Source organism: Triticum dicoccoides, chromosome 5A, assembly GCF_002162155.2.
Source record: "Triticum dicoccoides isolate Atlit2015 ecotype Zavitan chromosome 5A, WEW_v2.0, whole genome shotgun sequence".
Taxonomy (NCBI): domain Eukaryota; kingdom Viridiplantae; phylum Streptophyta; class Magnoliopsida; order Poales; family Poaceae; genus Triticum; species Triticum dicoccoides.
Window position 1 is genome coordinate 686,524,369 of NC_041388.1, and position 21,348 is coordinate 686,545,716.

Here is a 21,348-nt window from a genome sequence, read left to right on the forward strand (position 1 = left end):
ATCGGCCGTCGCCAGAAGTCGGAGAGGGAGGGTTGCGGAGCCGTCTCCGCCGCCGCCTGAAGACGCCACTGGGGGATCCACCCGAGCCGAGCGCCGCCACCCAGCCGCGAGGGCCCGACTGGGTGGGGGCAGCCCACCACCACCGCTGCCCCCCCCCCCACACACACACCAGAGCACCAAGGCGAGAGGGCCGCCCGCGACCCGCGGTGCTGGATGCAACGCCGAAGCGCTGTCGGGGGCACCGACGCCGACGCCACCACCGGGCCGCACCACCACCATGCCGCCTGCCGCCCGTCGAACACCACCATCGCCGGCCTACTTCGGGGCGCCGCCGCGCCCGGCATCGAGCGCCATGCCCAGCCGCTAGATCTGGCCCGCGCCAAACCATACGAGCGGGGGACGAAGGATATTTGATACTTTGGTTAGTACTTAACGGTATTTGAAATTAAAGTACGGTTCGGTTTCGATATAGTATTATCAAATTATTTCAGTATAGCTTTGGTATATATACCGTAGTAACCGAAGTTGACGTGAATTTAAAAATGACACAGCAATATTGACAACGTTATGACTCAAAACACATACCTCTTTTTATACAAACAGTATAATATACAATATGTATGCATGCAGGGAATTTGACTTTTGTACAAGAAAAATGAGCTCAGGATTAACAATAAAATCCAAAAAAATGAATTTGTTTTGTGTCAAACTTTGACAAATATTTTGAGTGCTTGAAAATTTTCATCATGAATGACATTCGTGGAAGTCATGGCAAAAAAGCACAATCAGCACTCCAAAATGCTTTCAAACATAGCATTTTAGGAGCATTGATTTTTTCACGACTTCCACGAATGTCATTTCATGATAAATGTTTGCAAGCACACATGACATTTCTGAAAGTTTGTTATAATTTTTGTTTTTTGATTTTATTGTTCACGAGGGAGCATTTGGACTCGGTAGCAGATACTCGTTATAGGCTCTTTTGAGCCTTTGGTCTGTCCATTAACTTTCCCATAGGCCTGAGTGAGATCGCAACTCCTCTAATGCTTATGCAGTGTGGTCACAGGCCAGTTAGTGTATAAGAACGATGTTAGAAACTTTAGTACTACTTAGTGAAGAGTACATGTGAGGTCTATATAGGATTGTGACAAGTTACTCACGTGATCGACTGCTTGTATGGTTGTTCGCTCAAGAAATATAAATATCTTTTTTATATTTGGTTAACTATTCTGTTTTTTGGTATTACCGAAAAAACTGAAATTCAAAACGGTAACAAAGTTTCATACCATACCAAAAATCAGAAACCAGAAAATTGGTTCGGTTTGGTTTCTATTTGGTATGGTTTTACGGTTCGGTTTTAAAATGCTTATAGTGATGAAAGAGGAATCCAGCATGTGGTACAACTCTTTCTATCCGCAAGATCCTTTGGACACCAAATGTCTCTCGCATCTACACAATGTGCTTCGTCCATGATCTCCAGTTCAAGGGTTCGATGCACATAGATTTCAGAACCTCAGTCTGGCATGTATGGACTCCGGTGAGCTGTAACTTCTTTGCCTTGCTGCTCCACCTCTGCCTCAGTTTGCATTGATGCACCCATCAGCTCATGCGTCGTGGATGTCTGATTGTTATTTCTACACTCTCCGCTTTGATATGTAGGAATGGGAATGGGCCAGTCCGGACCTGGTCTCTACTGGCCTCTTTGCTCCATTCAGGGGTATGGAGCCGACCCAAATGTCCTAGACGACTAGAATTATGTCCCGTTGAGCACATAGTCCGACCCATTTTAATATTAGATTTGTGCAAAACAATGAGCATCCCTTGAATGCCCCTTGATCTGATTGGAGCTGTACTCTTACTGCAAATGGGTGAACGATTGTGGCGGCTTGGGTTGAAGATGAATACAAATCCACACTCATGTCTCTCCTTAACGTATCATCCTCCTCTCCTTGAGATCCAAGGGCTAAGATGTGGCCGTTATATGTCTTTAGCGTGTTCCTTGTCTTCTCACGAATCAAGCACATGAAACGACATGCAAAACAGGGATTGCACGAAGAAGTTTACATGTGTTTTCTTGTCTATCTAGGCGGGGTAAGAGCGTGTATAATCTTACCGCTTCTCGGCTTTGCTACTGGTCCCTGCCCTGGTTTGTTCATTCAGTGTTTTGGCTCTAGAAATTGCATAAGTCCTTGCAATGAGATGATCCAAAAAATCAAAGTTGTTCGCCTCGACGAGACACAGTTTGATGATGAGGTCCCTCTCGTGAAATCCAACAAATCATGCTCCCAGCTCTTCCCTGTTTCACCACAGAATCAACTCCAAATATCATGAGAAGTCAACAGGAGATACAATCCACCTAAAAACCATGCAAAACAGAAAACAAAGAAAAAGAAACTAAATGGTAATTGTTAATAAGACCAGCCGAGATAAATCTCGAGAATATTAGGGTTAAACTCAAGGAAAATTGTGTGTAACATAAACCAATAGGCTATCGTAGACGATGTGCTACGCTAGGGCTCGGATGAGGTACACACTAATGCCCTATGTTCCAACGTACTACACACCACGTGCTGAGCTCCAACATGGTGCACATTGCATTCCAGTGCACTCCGACTGAGGAGCAGGTACACATCATTGCTGACCTTTCTTCTCTACTCTACTCCCCGGAGAAAGGAGTGGATACCTTCCCTTCATCAAATGTATATAAGTTTTTATATGTTAGGGTTAGTGTTACAAACTGCTATGTTGGTGTCTAGACGATATGATTTTGTAGATGAAAATTTGTATGTTAGGGTTACCTTTCCAAATTTTAGGGTTAGTGTCTAAAGGATGTGATCTTGTAGATGAAATTTTGCATGTTAGGTTTAGTGTTTATAGGATGTTAGAGTTAGTGTTACTAGATAGTACGTATATATGTAAGAAATGGTTTTGTTGTGGTATTTTAGAAATATTTCTCACATATAGTCGATGGATATGGAGTTTTGTGGTTTTCTCCAAGTTGTGAGTCATCCCACCAATGCATCACAGGCCAATGTTCTTTCTCAATGAGTACTACCCACAAAGAACCTATGTGAGCCCCCCGCAAAAAAAAAGAACCTATGTGAGCTACATGTTTGATACGGTTTGTAACAGACAACCAGCACAAGACGCAAAGAGACAACCAACACAAGATGCAAAGAGGCAACCAACACAAGATGCAAAGAGACAACCAGCACAAGATGCAAAGAGGCAACCAACACAAGACGCAAAGAGGCAACACTCAATAACTTGCACCTCCCTTTGAAAACAAAACTCTGAGTGTACGTGCACATTTCTTCATCAATTCGACTGGAGCAGTATACAAAATCAATACTATACATGACATGCATGTTGTGTCGAAAGGAAAATCAATATGACAACAATAGCATGTAACAGCCGATATCTTTATTTTAGCCCACTATATCAGGATCTTACAGACAACCAACACAAGAGTACGCAAAGAGGCAACGTTCAATAACTTGAACCTCCCTTTGAAAACAAAACTCAGAGTGATTGTGCACATTTCTTGATCAATTCGATTGGAGCAGTATACAAAATCAATACGATACATGACATGTTGTGCCAAAAGGAAAAACAATATATGACAACAATAGTATGTAACAGCCGAGATCTTTATTCTAGCCCACTATATCAGGATCATACAGGCGGTGCGGTTTTTGCAAAAGATGCCCGGGTTCATGAATCGGGTGCTCTAGGGTTGCTCCTGTAGCTAAGGAAGGTAAGACAGTTCCACAGTCGCTTCTCTAGCTGCCGCAGCATGAGTTGGACCAGTCCGGAGCGCATAGACGCCATTTATTACGGGGAGGATCATGAATCTTGCGCGGAGGGTAGCTCTTGGAACTGGTAAGCATCTAGTTTCCGTAAACCTCTCTGTTGGGAGAATGATCCTGCAGCAAAGGATCTGAAAGTGCGACGCCACAGAGTATGTTAGGGTGCTAATATGATCAGTAGCAAGAAGATGTGCATAACGCATGCATGCATGCATGCATGCATGCTGACAGTACATAAGTACTCCCTCCGTTTTCTAAATATAAGTCTTTTAGAGATTTCAATATGGATTATATACGGAGCAAAATGAGTGAATCTACACACTAAACTATGTCTATATACATCCGTATGTAGTTCGTATTGAAATCTCTATAAAGACTTATATTTAGAAACGGATGGAGTAGCAAGAAGAACATGTGTGACCCCGCAAGAAGAAGAAGTGTGTAATGCCTACATGCATGTTGAGAGGAGATATCTGGGTGCATACCTGCAGGAGCGGCCGGAGTGTCCCTGGCTTGAGAAGCAGGAGCATCATGGACAGTTCCTGGCTTGAGTAGCACCAGCTGGAATGCCATTGATTCTCACTAGCAGCTAGTTAGTCTGAGGAAAGCTTAATTAGTTGATCAATCAGTAGACCGTACTTCTGTCAAGAGGAAATTGATGTGTGATTACTGTCTCCAAACAAGCTGCTTATATATCCCAGCTTAGCGACCCGTCACAGCGAAGTGAACCAAAACCCTACAACGTGCCCTCATTGAGTCAAAACAGCGAGTGAAGAAATAAGTAAACATGGTAAAAGAGAGGAACGCGGCCGTTCAAACCGACATGCGAAGACGAAGACTATACTTGAGCACCTCAGACCACACCCGTCAAAGAATAGAAACAATACCGTACTCAGATAAAAGAATTCTGGCATAGTGCGGAGAAACACCAGGTGGAGAGAGTTCTGTTCATTGGTTGGCACTCGGGTGACCGTGCAAATTAGGAGGACAGATATCATTTTTGGAGGTGTTATTGCTCCATTCAGTTTCGTATGTTGTCTGAGCTTTCATACCGGATTCATATTTTAAGTTTTATGTTTGAGAGGGAGCACAACAAAAAGGGATGACCTCGTAAGAGTGGTTAAGTCCACAAGACGGAGCAAGGCTTTCAAGAGCAACTTTCACAAACCTTTTCACAAAAGCAAAAGTTCCCATGTATGTCGAAGCCCCTGGACTATATACCCTTCATTTTAAAAAAATCGTGCATGTTTCAATAAGGATTCTTTTAGGTTACGACTAGTGTTCAAATAGTTTAAGCCGAGCTATGATATAAATCTGAGTGGAACTCGAACTAGTAGGAAATACACTGAAACTATGCAAAAAAATCTGTATGAAATAATAATAAAAACATAGCAAAACTCATTGAAAGTGATATCAAACATACATAAATAGCTCGAGTGAAACTTGAACCACTGTGAAATGCAAACACGTACCAAAACTTCAATGAAACCATAAGAAACTTGCATCGACAAATAAAATGGTTTCAAAAAGTTCCAAAAATTAATATCTCATTCGAGTAACAGGATATGAAAATTGTATGTTCCAAAAATCATTGAAACATGTACCAAAATTGGAAACCATGACACCACAACAGAAGACAGTGAAAGTTATATGAAACTTTGCATCGATAAAATTGGTTCAGAAAGTTCAATTCTACAATCAAAATATGACAATTTTAGATTTTGTGATCATATTGAATACTGCTCTTCTTTTGGAAGATCTCGTCTAGATAAACACAATTAATGGGGAAAATGGATCTAAATTGATGATTTAAACTACATGACCATTTTTAAGTTTGAACAAAAAATGTGCATGGATGAATGGATGGGAGGCAGAGAGTTGGATTGTGTGTTGGTTTCTAAAATACGGTGTTTGGACATTCCATACAAAGTAAATAAATTAAATGCATAGAGTAATGGATGGGAGGGAGAGAAGTGCATTGCGGGTTGATTTCTATAAATCCCATGATTCTAAATGTAAACAAATGTATGAAAAGGATCACATGGATCTCGAAGTGTTTGGGACCCTTAGGGCATCTACAGCCAGACTTACGAAATCCGACCCCCTAAAAGGCCCGCAGACGCGCCTGATCAGTGACTGGGCATGTCTGTTTTGAGCCTCTATTTGTCCGTACATGCAGTAACACTTCTCATTTTCTTTCTCATATGTCCAGTCACTTGCACATAATTGATGGAGCTAAAGAGAGAGAAGGAAAGAAAAAAGAAAGAAAAAAAGTGGTTCAGGGTGGGCCACATCCTATGTGGCAGACTGACCGGGCGCATTCAGGCACGTCCGCGAGCCCTCATATCCTCCCTATAATTGTCGTCAATATAAGGGTTCACGGACAGCCCGGACGTATAGGGATGATATGAAGGGTCCGGTTGGGTCATTTTTTCCCCTCCCTCTCGTGTCCGGTCATTGACCGGTCACGTCAGCGGACATTTGAGGAGGATTTGATGATGCTGGTTGTAGTTGCTCTTAGATAGTCCTTGGAGGCTTGGACTTTCTCATACATGTAGGAAACCTCCTTGACCTTCCGAGCCTCCTTTTCTTATATTGGTAAGATCCTTTGGACAACCAATGCCTTTGGCATCTACACGACACATTCCTCTTTCAATCTCCAATCCGAGGGGTCGATTTGCACCAATTTCAAGATCTTGGTTTGCATGTCTCAACTAAAAAAAGAATAACATGTCTCGGGTCCAGTGAGCAACAAGTTCTTTGTTACTCATTTTTGACAGGCTTTGCCGCGGGAATCAGCTCACACGTTGTGGATGTTGAATTACTATTTCAGTCCCCCTTTCTGCCAGGGAGCTTGAAACCGTCAACACATCTCTTCATCCAATGTCATATAGCCAATAGCATATAGGAGGAGATCACCGGCTAGCCATGGCATCATGCCTTTCCGCCAAAATTGTTTCCTTGCATTCGGGGGTAAAGTGTAGGATGTCGTGGCATGGAAGACGGGTTCCCTGCCCCTCATCGTGTTGTGGGAGATCTTGTTGGAGCGGAACTACCTCGTCTTGAAGAAGCAGATCTCGCCAGTCTATAGCTTCATCGCTTGCATTGTTGACTAAGTCCATTGATAAGGGTGTGAGGGTGGCAAATCTTGAGATTCTGTTCTAGGACCACCTCAACGGGAGAAGCAGAACATAGGCTTGGACCCCGTTGATGTATAGTCTACTCATTGTCTTTCTAGTACTTATATCCGCACGCTTACGTGGTCCTCGTGTGGTAAAGATTGTCAATACCGATGGTTAACCAATTATTAGCGAATAACCCAACACATGTAACATGTTTTTGCGTATGATTCTGTAGTAGTGAAACTATTTTGTTTTTTCATGAAAATTGAAACTGCAACATGCATTCTCATAAGGCGCACCGAGTCCTCCTATTGGGATTCTTAGCTGGTCATTGTGTTTTTGGACGATTCATTATCTGATGCCGATGATATCATGTCCCTTGTCATAGATCTACCCTGTTCGTGTAAAGCCCCAATGGTAAACGCTAGTAGTCGAGTGATTTTACGTGAAATTTTTAGTCGAGGGGATGTAACATCAGCAGACTAGGGAGTCTTAAGCACAGAACATAAAGACACACGATCTATACCTAGGTTCAACCCCCGATGCGGGTAAATGCCCCACTTCCTGCCTTTCTTTTTACTTATATATGTGGAGAATATCGAGAGTTGCAGTGCATGGTGGGGACCCGACGAGTTATGATGATGATGGGCATTCGAGTGTGAAGCGCCGGAATTCTGCTACATGGTGTAGGTTAAATCTATGGAGAGGAAGAGCTCCCCTTCTAGGATGCCCCTAGTATCCCTTATACATCAGAAGTTATGGAAAGCTCCATGTTGGTGCGATGTGGCTTACAGGGGTAGGAGTCAGACACGGTATCAGTATACACCACATTTGACACTTTCCTTAAATTTTGTAGAGTGTTTTCTAGTTCCCTTGATGTCGGTATGATCTTAAGACTCCTCCTTTGCAGTAGCGCTTCTCCTAATGCTGGTGCGGTATCTTTGGACCTTTGTGGGTTCCACTTGAGCGGCGATGTGAGGCAGGCCGATAGGTAATTTGACTTATATATCACCGACACTCATCCTGTCTTATGGGAGACCCTTTTGGAGCGGAACCATCATGAATTCGAGAGCCAGATCTTGCTAGTCCATAGCATCGTCGCTCTCATGGTGGCGCAAAATAATAAGCATAAACATGATATTTGATCAACCCAGTGATGCACATAGTCATACCAATAATTGTACGTCGATTTCATTGTGTCCATACATCTAAGATCCCAACACACAGTAAATCACCTGGGTAATATTCCACGTTATGCAGAATGCCCATGAACACCCAAGTAATAAATGTCAAGCTACCGAGAACTGCAATAAGAATTCGGACACATTGTTGAGAGTAAATCTATTCCACAAAACAATACCGAGATAGCTAGAAAACTCACTTTTTATCCTCAGTGAGACGAGCCAAGAAAGTATACCAAGGGGAACAAGTTCTTTAATCTTCTTTGTCACCAGGTTAATCATACTGCCCCTCTGTCTACTTCATCTAATACACACTGTTTTTTTTCCTTTTTTTTTGCACAAACATTGTTCTCATTATTATCCCCTCACTGTAACTTGTCCATAATTAGACTAGTAGTGCAGAGATCCAATACACATTGACAAACCAATCTTACAATCAAAATGAACAACAGTATATGAAATTTGCCTAGAAAATATTTGAAATTATTCAACTCATGACAAAATATCCATCACAAAACCACATAGATAATCATATTCATATGTTGCAGCTCACATAATGTATACATAAAAAAAACATACAAAGAGAGATTTATACATATTTAGTACTATAAACCCATAGTCCGGGAGGTGGGACCACTCGAACCTCATCAGGTACAGGGTGATGGTGATATTGCTAAAGTTGGGCAATGAATTCCTCCTTCGACTGGATGGCGAAGAAACAATATTTCTTCCATAAAAAAAATCTAAAGATGTTATATATAGATGAAGGCCTCGGCCGAGAAGCATCCGAAGAAACCCTAGGGGAGGCTCGCGCCACGACGGTGCACGGACCCTTGGTGGGTCCCATCGGGATGCCCTATGGCAAGCCTTCGTGATCCTTCCTGAGAGGAGTAATCGCCCACAGGATCATGAATTTTGTGTCGAGGAAAACTGGTGGAACTGCCAAGCTTCGGCTTGAAGGCCAGATCGGCCTCAACTGCACCATCAAGGCGTCCTATGTGGTTAGGACTTGGAAGGTGCTCAAGATCTGAAACTGCAACGCCACGGATTATTATCACACTGTTGGGGGGGGCGAAAAGATGTGGATAATGTATGCATGCAGGCTGAGAGTAGATAAGTAGCTGATTGCATACCTTCGGGAGCGGGTGGAGTGTCCCCGACTTGATCGGCCGGAGGATCATCGGTAGGATCAGGAATCTGCTGCGGAGGGTCGCTCCTGGAACTGCTAAGAGAAGAGGGAAGATAGCTCCACAGTCGCTTCATGAGTGACTCCAGCCGGGATGCCATTGATCCTCACTAAGTCACTAGCCAGCTAGGCAAAGGACAGCTTAATTAGTTGATCACTGGTGTACCTCCTTCTGTGAAGAGGAGATTGATGTGTCGATACTTATAATATCCAAATCTCACCGAGCACTGCGTACGTGTGTTTAATTGTCGAGCGAAAAGGACGAATAAATAAAATAATTTAAGACAGAGAATTGAAGGAGAGGAATACGCGGCCGTTCAAACCACCGTGTGAGAAGACGATGACTGCGCTTCAGATCACACCCGTCAACCAAAGAATAAAAAGACGACCATATGCACTTCAGACAAAAATTGTGGCCCTGGGCGGAGAGAAACCACGGACAGTTGATCGGGACGGATCTCGTTTTCAGATTTTGACTTTCTGGTAAAACAAAAACTGCAATGACGCGGAGCAGAAAGTGGGGACCTCATCCGAGTGGTTAAGTTCATATATAAGACAGAGTGTTGGTAATTTACATGAGTATCAGATGGAAAATTTGGGGTTTAACTCATGGTTTTACCCCTAATTTAAGTGGCAATTCAAGTTTTGGTGCCTGGTTAATTGTGTGTTCTAACGATGGCAATTCAAGGTTTGGTGCCTGCAGGTTAAACTCGTTATGTTAATCATGAGAACACAGCTGACACCTCTGAAAGACTTGTTTCTTGGTATGTTGATTTTTGTCAAAATCAGGATTGTAACATTTATAAATTTGTCCGTTTAGACGTAGATTGATTGGTGCTATGCCTGAGCAATGGGCAGAAGTTGTTGATCGGGCCAGGAACTTGCAGCTTACGGATGACCCCTGACAGTATTGCAAATCTTGATCGAACCTATATTTGCCTCTTGTGGGAAGGCTGGCTATAGATTTCTTGGAGGTCGTTATCTAAAAATCAAGTTTTCTCTACAAAATCTATGTACAGGTGGTTAGAACGAAACATCACGGGGCTGAATAACAAACTGAGTTCGGAGGCTCCTGTACCGCTCAAGATCAAAAACATTATGTGGCAATCATTCCAAAATGCTATTCAGACAAGAGACAATATGAAAGGAAAAAAAACGGCAGTGGCCGTGTAATCCTGCATGCTCCTTTTGCAATGAAGTGGAAACTGACAATCATCTTCTTCTTTTTTCTTTTACCCTGTTGCATGTTCAGTTTTGGGGTGTTTGAGCTGGTTGTTTACCTCTCAGTTTTTACATCAGCCCACTGAGACTTGGACAGTCAGGAACAAAGTGACCTTTTTTTTTAAAGATCCATATTGCCTGGCTTTCCATTGATTTAGTAGAAGAGAGGGTACAAAAAAGGCTAGCTGATCAATCGATCAGGAGCGAGGCTGCAAAAAACTATGGGCTTATAGAAAATTGCCCCTAGCACAAAAAATACAGAGTGGCGATCTCTCACGTCAGGTCCCTGAATGGGGGCTCAATGCATTTTGCTCCGGCGAGTGGCCATTGCTCCATGTCACTTCTGGCTGCGCCGAGGATGTCGTTGCTGCTCGGCTGCTTTCCCTTGAACGTGCAGCAGTTTCGTTCCAGCCATATGCGCCACAGGATCAGGGCCGTTAGTAACAGCGTCCCCTTCCTGTTGCCCGGCTCTGTGCTCATATTGTTCGAACTCCGCTCGAGATAGTGTACACTGTGTGTTCTTTTCTTATGTACTCCCTCCGTAAACTAATATAAGAGCGTTTAGAATACTAAAGTAGTGATCTAAATGCTCTTATATTAGTTTACAGAGGGAGTACTGGACAAGGCTGCTGAAGATCGAAGACCGTGAGAGAGCACAAGGTGAAATACAGAAGGTGATGCAGACTGCGAAAGTGCTTGCTGGCCAGAGCATGGCACGAGGAAGCGTTCTTCGCGTTGCCGATGACTGATTCTTGGTGGCTTCTCCTCATTCCCGGAACCTTGCGCGCTGTAGTTGGCTGATGTAGTTTCCCTCATTCCTTGTTATACTTTTGGAGTTTTGCCTTTGGTTTATATATATACCCCTGCGTGGGTTCTGCTATGATGCTTTTTTTAGAACTAGGGTAGAAGGTTTTCGCTCGGGTGTTTTGACGGAGCGAGGGAGCGTCGCATGGGCGCCATTAATCTGCGGGGAGGTTCACGAATTACGTGCCCAGGGAAGCTTTTGGAGGAACTGGTAAGCATCTGGTTTCCGCCAACCATGTTGTCAGCCAGAGTGGGCTCAAGTGTGCTCCATGAACCATCTGGACGTCCTCCTCCTAGGTGTTCAGGGCCTTGGAGGAGGTGCTCAGCACCATCTGAAACTGCAATGCCATGGAGTATGTTAGCGCTCACGGATATGATCAATAGCAATGAGTAACATGCATGCTGAGAGTAGATAATTGAGTGCACTGCATACCTGCAGGAGCGGGTGGAGGCTGACGAACCACGGCTTGAGCAGCTGGAGAAGCCGGAGCATCATCGACAGTTCCTGGCTTGAGTAGCACCAGCAGCGGGGATGCCATTGATTCCCACTACCAGCTACCTCGCTTAGGAAAAGGTCAGCTTAATTAGTCGATCGAGCAGTAATATGCGGTTCTGTCACTGATGACTGCCCACAAACTAGCCGCTTATTTATGCAAGTTAAGCTCAACCAGGAACCCAGCTTAGTTTCCTCAGTAAACTACCACACGCCTCCAACGAGTCAAAAGGACGAACAAATAGTACATAACTAGAGAGGGAAAAAGAGAGGAACGCATCCGTTAATACCACCATGTGCACGCAGAGACAAAGACTGTACTACCTCAGACCACGCCCTTGGACCAAAGAGTAGAAATAATTGTGGCACTAGCACAGTTTTGCTCACTGGTGGGCACTGGGGTGACCGTGCAGATTAAGTCGGATGTCTTTTTCAAGAGTTGCTAGCTATTGCTCACTCCATAAGAATATTTTCAAGGTCTCAATCATCCGAGCTTAACCTAGCAGACTCATATTTATATTTCGTTTTGCTGGCAAAACAAGTCGAGGACGGAGGCAGAGCAAGGAGAGGCGACCTCGTCAAAGTTTAGAAGAGACATGAGACAGAGGATGGCCTATATGCTTCCTTTCTTGCGCCAAGGCTCAATATGTTCTTCCCGGACTGCGTCAAGACATGCTTAGGTGCACATGGGCGCCATCATGTCTCCCTAATTTCTGGGCAAAACTTCAAGGCAAGTCCAGCGGCTAATTTGGATGGAATTTGCTGCTACAGCTTGGGCTCTTTGGAATGTTTGAAACAAAGCTTTGATACAAAGCAAATTTGTTAGGCATCCAACTGACAGAAAAACTATGTTTCTTCCTTGTAAGCCGGTATCCCCAGCAAAACATGTTGCTTTCAGCCGGCTTTATAAAAAGGTTGTTAATTAGCAGGACTATCTGTTACTTTCTCAGTCTGAATCCTCGAGTCAAAAAGAGTCAGTCAACGGTCTACAAGGATGTCGCGGCCATTTAGCAATCGTCAGGACCCCGTGTTTCTCTAGTTGACTCTGCAGAACAATCTTCACCTAGTGTACTTCTTTCAAATCGCTCGATGCCCATCGTGTAACAATGATGATTAGTACCTTGAGATATACCATCATCCAATGCGTCTTATACTACGTTTCCCAAATAATCCAACAGCAACCTGACAAGGGACAACTTGCTAGGAATCCCATATTGTAAGTCCAAGTGGAGTGCCAACAACCGCTTCCAGCTGAATCAAGGGTCGCCAGCAGGCACATACAACAAATTAATCACGCGCTCATATGCACCTGCCCTGTTAATTTCCGCATTACCGTTAAACTGGAAGTATGTGTGCTAATATATTAATTGCCAGAGATAGTACGCTCCGGGTTGCAGAGATCATCTGCTTTGGCGGGACAGGACCCCAACCAAACCATTTGTTCTATGCCCTGGAAGCTAGCTCATGACTTGCAACAATGACCTGCAGATATCATTGCTGGAAGACTGGAACAATGACTTGCAAATATCATTATTGAGTTTCAGGCAGATTTTCCAGATGGTCCAAAATCCATTTGTTCTGGTGTTGCATACCTTACCTGCTCCTCCGTCCGTAGCATCCAGCACAGTCGCATTGCCGCACATTATGATATCATAGCTTGCTGCTCCAATCCTCTACTATTTAAAGTGGGTGAGGTACTGCAACACACCCGTAATTAAACATCCTCTTGCAAAGCTAGAGCTTCCATCGATCTCGATAGCTGAGTAATGGTGTCTTCAAGTGCCTTTTTGTTTCCAGGCCTCTATCGTTTTCTCTGCCTCTTCTTGGGCTTCTTCTGCAGCCTGCCATTACTAGGCATCTGCGATGAATCAGAGAGCGACAGGCAAGCCCTCCTCTGCTTCAAGTCCGGGATCTCGGCACCCGCCGGAGTTCTAGCTTCATGGAGCAACGCGTCCATGGAATTCTGTGACTGGCATGGGATCACCTGCAGCGTGACACCATCCAGGCGTGTCGTTGCGCTGGACCTTGAATCCCAAGGCATCTCGGGCTCCATAGCGCCTTGCATCGCCAACCTCACTTGGCTGGCAAGGCTCCAGCTGTCTAACAACAGCTTCAGTGGTGGCCTGCCGTCGGAGCTTGGCCTCCTGAGCCGGCTCACCAACCTCAACCTCAGCATCAACGCTTTGGAAGGTAACATCCCGCCTGAACTCTCTGCGTGTTCCCAGCTCCAAATCGTGGGCTTGTGGAATAATTCCTTCCGTGGAGAGATCCCACCTACCCTTAGCCAATGCAAGCACCTTCAAGAGATTGACCTTAGCAACAACAAGCTCCAAGGAAGCATCCCTCCCGCTTTCGGAGACCTTCCTGCACTGCGCATACTAGTTCTCGCCAAAAACATGCTTACCGGCACCATACCACCGTCTTTCGGCAGTAGCTGTCATCTCACATACGTCGATCTCGGGATCAATGGTCTCGGAGGGGTAATCCCGGAGTCCTTGGCAAATAGCTCATCCCTTCAAGTACTTAGGCTTATGAGCAATAGTCTTACTGGAGAACTCCCAAAGGATCTTCTCAACACTTTGTCACTTGGTACCATTAGCCTCCAAGATAACAGTTTTGTTGGTTCAATACCCTCTATTACTGTCACATCTTCCCCTATTAAGCATCTTGATTTAGGGAATAACAATCTTTCAGGAAGAATACCTTCCTCAGTAGGGAACCTTTCCTCCCTAGTTTATCTTCGTCTTACAAACAATCATTTAGTTGGGAGCATCCCGGAGAGCTTAGGTTATATTCCAACACTAGAGACATTGACCTTGCATATAAACAACTTATCTGGGCCGGTTCCACCGTGTATCTTCAACATGTCATCTCTGAGAAGTCTCGCCATAGCAAATAACACACTTGTCGGAAGATTACCCTTCGACATCGGCTACACGCTCCCCAATATCCAGAACCTACTACTCTCACAAAATAGTTTTGATGGACCAATCCCAGCCTCTCTTCTCAAAGCTTACCACCTACGCTGGCTTTACCTGAATGGTAATAGCTTTACTGGATCCATACCATTTTTCGGCTCATTGCCAAATTTGGAGGAACTCGATTTGGGACACAACAAGCTAGAAGCAGATGACTGGGGCTTTGTCTCTTCACTATCTAATTGCTCCGGGTTGACCATGCTGGCCCTGGATGGGAACAATCTCAAAGGGAAATTGCCAAGTTCTATCGGCAACCTTTCGAACAGTCTCGAGTGTCTGTACCTAAGTAGTAACCAAATTTCTGGACCTATACCACCAGAGATTGGCAATCTTAAGAGCCTCAGTAGCTTGTACATGAATTACAATCTTCTCACCGGTAATATACCACCAACAATTGGGAAATTGCAGAACTTGGTCTATCTATCCTTTGCGCAAAACAGGCTTTCAAGTCAGATTCCAGATACTTTTAGCAATTTTGTCCAGCTGAGTATGCTGGAAATGGATCATAACAACTTTAGTGGAAGAATACCTGCAAGTATAGCACAGTGCACTCAACTGACCACACTCAACCTTGCTCACAACTCACTAGATGGGCATATACCAAGAGAAATCTTCAAACTCTCTACGCTTTCTGAAGAGTTGGACTTGTCAGACAACAACTTGTCTGGAGGAATGCCAGATGAAGTTGGCAATCTCGTTCATCTGCAGAAAATCAACATGTCAAATAACAGGTTGTCTGGTAACATCCCATCAACTCTCAGCCAGTGTGTTGTTCTGGAGTATCTTGGGATGCAAAGCAACTTGTTTGCAGGAAGCATTCCACAATCATTTGCCAACTTAGTCAGCATAAAACAGATGGATGTTTCTAGGAACAATTTGTCTGGAAAAATTCCAGAGTTCCTCAAATCCATGAAATCACTGCAAGACCTCAATTTATCCTTCAACCATTTTGATGGAGCAGTTCCAACAGGCGGTGTTTTTGACATCGCTGGTGCAGTGTCAATCGAAGGAAATTATCATCTGTGTACAAGCATTCCAACAAGAGGTATGTCTCTTTGTTCAGCAGTGGTTGACAGGAAAAGAAAGCAGAAGCTACTGCTTCTAGTTCTACTGCTAACTGTTGTTGCCACTGCAATCCTTTTCTCATTAATTGCAACAATTTGTTTGAGGAAAAGGATGAAAACCAATCCCCATTTGCAACATGATAATGAGCAGATAAAGATAGAGAAGATAGCATATGAAAAGGTATCACATAAAGACTTGGTAAGGGCAACTGATAGATTTTCTTCAGCAAACTTAATTGGTTCTGGATCATTTGGAAGGGTTTATAAGGGCAGTCTGCAGTTTCAAGAAGATCAAGTTGCCATCAAGATTTTTGATCTTGACATTAATGGGGCACATCGGAGCTTCATAGCAGAGTGTGAAGCCCTAAGAAATGTTCGCCATCGGAATCTTGTAAAAATCATTACCTTATGCTCTTCAGTGGATCATACTGGGGCAGATTTCAAGGCCCTAGTGTTCCCATACATGCCAAATGGGAACCTAGAATTGTGGCTACATCTAAAAGACCCTGAAAATGGTGAAAGGAGTATTCTGACTTTAAGCCAAAGGACTAACATAGCCTTGGATGTAGCACTTGCTTTGGATTATCTTCACAACCAATGTGCACCTCCAGTTATACATTGCGACTTGAAGCCAACCAATATTCTTTTGGGTCTTGACATGGTTGCGTACGTCATTGACTTTGGCCTAGCAAGATTCTTGTTCAGGACAGAAAATGCACATCAAGATAGTTCAGCAACTTTGAGCCGCTTAAAAGGAACCATAGGATACATCCCACCAGGTGAGATAAGCTTATTTGCAAGATACTGGCTCTGTTTGTTCCTTATGGAGTTGTACAAATAATGATAATTGTTTAATTTTATTGTGTTTTTAAATGTAAATGCAGAGTATGGAATGAGCGAAGAGATATCAACCAAGGGTGATGTCTATAGTTTCGGGGTGCTTCTGTTGCAACTGATAACAGGGTGCAGTCCAACTGAAGAAAAATTTAATGATGGTATAAGCCTTCATGAATTTGTTGATAGAGCATTTACAAAGAATATTCACGAGGTTGTTGACCCCACAATGCTACATGATAACAGCAGTGCAACTGACATGATGAAGAATTGCGTTATTCCACTTTTAAGAATAGGCCTCTCTTGCTCCATGAAATCAGCCAAAGAGCGGCCAGATATGAGACGAGTTTCTACCGAGATCCTTAGAATAAAGCACATGGCCTCATACACATGCATGTCAGATGAAGCAAAGAATTGGCAGGAAAGTAGCTAGCAACAGAAGTTCATGTAAAGAAGAATAGTAATGTACTATCTTGTTTTTTCCTTTTCTGAATCCAGTTTGAGTCATTTCAGAGGTAGCTAATGCATCCATGTCAAATGGCTTTGCACAGTTTTGTTTCTGATAATGTATGTTTTTCATATCAGTTTTGCTAAAGCACATATAGATGTGCCATAAGTATTGCACATCTAAGTCCTATGTCATTGATCTTATGTGGAGATTCGTGTGGAAATTTTCTTTTGGGTTTTTTCTTTTCCTTTCCATACTTGATTCTGTCACTTAGATGTGCAATAACTATAGCACATCTAGATGTGCCCTAGACAAACCCCTTTTCATATCTATACAAAGTAGGAAACATGTCCTTTTAAGTTTTAATTTACAGCAAAGTTATCTACTCATTACATGGCGGAGTCAGGAGTGAAGGGCATAAATGGCACCTAAATATCTTATGTGGACAAGCAAGTTTCACTCAAGTAGATCACTCAACAAGAGCTCAAAAATAAATCAGTATTCCAAACCTGACTGTACAATGAATTTCTGAAACAAGGACTTCAATTCAGCAGACAGATCTCCCCTTCCCATCTTGTGCAAACCTTTGGACACTGTAACATAAGCAGAATGGTCAGGCCTGAGGCCCTTCTCCATCAACTCATACAGGACACTTCCTGCCTCGACGATCCTCCCCGACCTGTGCAACAGCTTGGCGAGCAGGCTGTAGTTCCTGTTCGTGGAGTGTGAATCCCTGGTGCTCATAGCCCTCACATAATCGCAAGCATCTTCGATTCTCCCAGTATAGAAGTACCCTTTGATGAAGGCTGTGTGGATTGTAATCCTCGGCGTCAGATTTTCTGAGAACAACTGATCGAGAATCTGCCTTGCCGAATCCATCTTCCCCGCCTTACAGGCGTGGTATGTGAGGATCTCGTACGTCAGTGAGTTCGGGATGTCGTCGTGGTCCGACCTCTCCATGGTCTCAACAAGGTCGCACGCTTCGGTGGCCCTGCCATTCTTCAGCAGGCACCCCAGGAGGTAGTTCCAGGAGTTGGCATTTGGGCCGCAGCTCCCCTTCCTCATTTCGTCGAACACCTCACGGGCGCCCCGGAAGTCACCAGCCTTGCACTTGGCGGCCAAGAGGACATTGTAGTAGTTCGCCCTCCTCGCCGTCTCCTCGATCACCCACACGGCCGCGTCGAGCTCGCCGATCGAGGACAACGCCTTGACCAGCGAGAACACGCCGGACGCGCGGCACGGGCCACCGGCACCATCCAAAATCGTCAGAGTCGCCCTCACCGCGTCATCCACGCTGCTCGCAGATGAGGACGACCTCGGCGCGGCCTCCAGGAACGCGAAGGCCTGCTCGGTAAGGGGGAGCCGCCGCGCCGACACTTGGTCGAGGGCGCGGGCCATGGCGGGGTAGTCGGCCAGCCTGCCGGCGTTCTGGACGAGCAGGTTGTGGGCGCGGGCGCTCGGGGGGGCGCCCCTGTGCCGGGAGAGCCAGGCGAAGAAGCGGCACGCGGGGACGCCGCGCTCCGTGAGCGCGCGGAGCGCCGCCGACACAGCGGCGTCGGAGAGGGGCGGGCCGAGGCGGTCCAGGTCGGCCTCCAGGCTGCCGCCGTCGCCGCCTGCCGCGACGAGGTTGACGATCGCATTTGAGGTGGCGGCGGTGGTGGGTTCGGTGCTGCGGAGGCTCGAGGGGCTCGAGGAGGAGAAGGTCGCGCCGCCGGCGGAGACGGCGCGGTGGAGCCGCCGGGGGATGAGACGAGACATTGGTGTGCTCCGAGTCTGGCTGGAACTGGAACTGGACTGTTTGAACGCCAGTGGCAACTGAGATTGATGGGCCGATCTGGGCCGTGAATGGCTGGCCGAACGGTTCCTGTGGTACTTAGAAAATTACCTATGAAAATGAGATTTGACTCTGGAATACATTTTTTTCGTATTTTCCTATCTTATGTCTCTTCGTGAATATTGAATTATTCATGTGAATCGTAACCAAAATTAGGTTAGTTATAATATAGCTAAGTTTGCTCGGTTAGAGGGCAGAATCATGACTTGGTTAGGCTCAAGCCCTCGAGATGCTATGAAGCTAGCTGTGATCGGTTGTACGAACCTTTCGAGCTGAGTAATATATTATTTTCACCTGTAAAAAAATAAAGTTTTCCCAATTGCCTGGAACATTGAATATAGAACTTGAGACAGGAAAAATATATTTTCTATCCACCGTTGGTTCGAACAAAAACTCACCTTTCCTACTTGTCATTTGAAACACTTATGTGGTGTGATATGATATAAAACATCATAATGGACCGTTGGACCAGAGATCAGGTCCTGTTGACTCAGATTTCGGTAGTAACTCTTACCAATGACGACATAAGGAATATGCATAAATGAATCATAGCAATACCTTACATGTCCCACGTCTAAGGGAAATTACTCACGCATGAGATGGGAATAACCAAATATCATAGAGATAAAAGCCAAGGAAAATTATATCGATAACATCGCAAAGATCCACAATAAGGTGAATGCTTAAACAAGTTTTGATCTCAAGATTAGTACAAATAGAGTCACAAACCTTAACTTACAACTTCAAATCCCTCTCCCTATGGTGGTGTTGCTATGAATGAAAATGAAGATGGGTGGAAGAGAAGGAATGGATCTCCGGTGGTTCTTCTTCTCGGGATCTTTTCTCTCTCTGTTTTGGATGTTGTGGCGGCGCCTCTATTTTTGAAGTATGTTGTGCCTTCACGAAAGTGGCATATGTAGATGAGGTGGTGGTGGCGCTAAGGGCATCTCCAGCCGTTCGGCCCCCCAGGGCGCCTAAATAGAGCGGCCTGGGGGCGTGCCGGCGCTAGTTCGGCCCCTGGGGGCGACCTAGCTCTCAGTCACGCCCCCAAGCGCCGGTCCCAGGATGCGGGAAATTTAAACTTGGTCGTTCCCGCTCTCAAAAGACGCCACAAATCCGGCGATCGGACGTAGTCTGGCGTTACAAAAAACAGAGCGCCGCACGCCGCAAGTTCGCGTGCGCAATGATTCACTCGGCGGGGTCGGCTCCAGGCGTTGGCGGATTCGGCGTGCGCGGGCTCGGCGGTGTCGGAGCTGCTTCGGTGCTGGGCTGTGTCGGCGCGGCTTCGGCACTGCTGGGCGGCGATGTAGAGGCGTCGTTCGGGCTTGGCGTCCGTGTGGTTGTGGGCGCGGGAGCTTGCGTCGTCGGTGTCGTCGGTGTTGCCGTTTGCATCTGGTTCAGGATGAGGCCGCGCTCCGCCATGTACCACGCCTTGAGTTGCTCATCGTTGCTCTGGAGCATGTCCGCCCCGCCCATCAGAAAAGCCGTGTCGGTGTTCCTCTTCTTCGCGGCGACGTTCGTCCAGAGCAGGTCGAGCTTAATGGCGCTGTTCTTCATCAGCGACGACCACCGCGCCTCGGTCTTCTCTTCACGTAGGACGGCCCGGGCCTGGGCCTCGGCGAGGCAATGCTCGATGGACTCCTGCACTCGCGCGGTTGCCGCGTCGGTGTTTTTCCCCTTCTTTGCCAATTTGTGGCCGTCCGGCCGCCCCTCTGACGCGCCTGAAGTCATCGCGTCCGGCTTGTATGTCTCCTTGGCCTTGTCGAGGGTACGTCGGACTTCCGCCTGTTGGAAATATGCCCTAGATGCAATAATAAAAGGATTATTATTATATTTCCTTGTTCATGATAATTGTCTTTTATTCATGCTATAATTGTGTTATCCGGAAATCGTAATACATGTGTGAATACATAGACACCAACATGTCCCTAGTAAGCCTCTAGTTGACTAGCTCGTTGATCAACAGATAGTCATGGTTTCCTGACTATGGACATTGGATGTCATTGATAACGAGATCACATCATTAGAAGAATGATGTGATGGACAAGACCCAATCCTAAACATAGCACAAGATTGTATAGTTCGTTTGCTAGAGTTTTTCCAATGTCAAGTATCTTTTCCTTAGACCATGAGATCGTGTAACTCCCGGATACCGTAGGAGTGCTTTGGGTGTACCAAACGTCATAACGTAACTGGGTGACTATAAAGGTATACTACGGGTATCTCCGAAAGTGTCTGTTGGGTTGACACGGATCAAGACTGGGATTTGTCCCTCCGTATAACGGAGAGGTATCTCTGTGCCCACTCGGTAATGCACATCATAATGAGCTCAAAGTGACCAAGTGTCTGATCACGGGATCATGCATTACGGTAC

The 21,348-nt window shown here is 45.3% G+C and overlaps 1 protein-coding gene across 1 annotated transcript; it reads right to left on the minus strand.

Annotated features, from left to right (window-relative positions):
• Positions 1-15,302: 15,302 nt before the first annotated feature.
• LOC119304160 (pentatricopeptide repeat-containing protein At4g20090-like) lies at positions 15,303-18,902 on the minus strand. The gene is made up of 2 exons (XM_037581326.1): positions 17,650-18,902; positions 15,303-15,496 (listed from the first exon to the last, which is right to left on the minus strand). The coding sequence occupies exons 1-2, from the start codon at positions 18,896-18,898 to the stop codon at positions 15,417-15,419; spliced, it is 1,329 nt and encodes a 442-aa protein (XP_037437223.1). The 5' UTR covers positions 18,899-18,902; the 3' UTR covers positions 15,303-15,416.
• Between the last annotated feature and the right edge of the window lie 2,446 nt (positions 18,903-21,348).

Bases quoted from the DNA above. Each gene is read 5' to 3' on its own strand.
- LOC119304160 (XM_037581326.1), bottom strand. From the start codon at position 18,898: ATGTCTCGTCTCATCCCCCGGCGGCTCCACCGCGCCGTCTCCGCCGGC. The intron at 15,497-17,649 runs GTTTGGAATACT...GATTTTCTGCAG, and splicing joins GAAATTCATTGTACAGTCAG to ATGAACGAGATTGCCAACTT.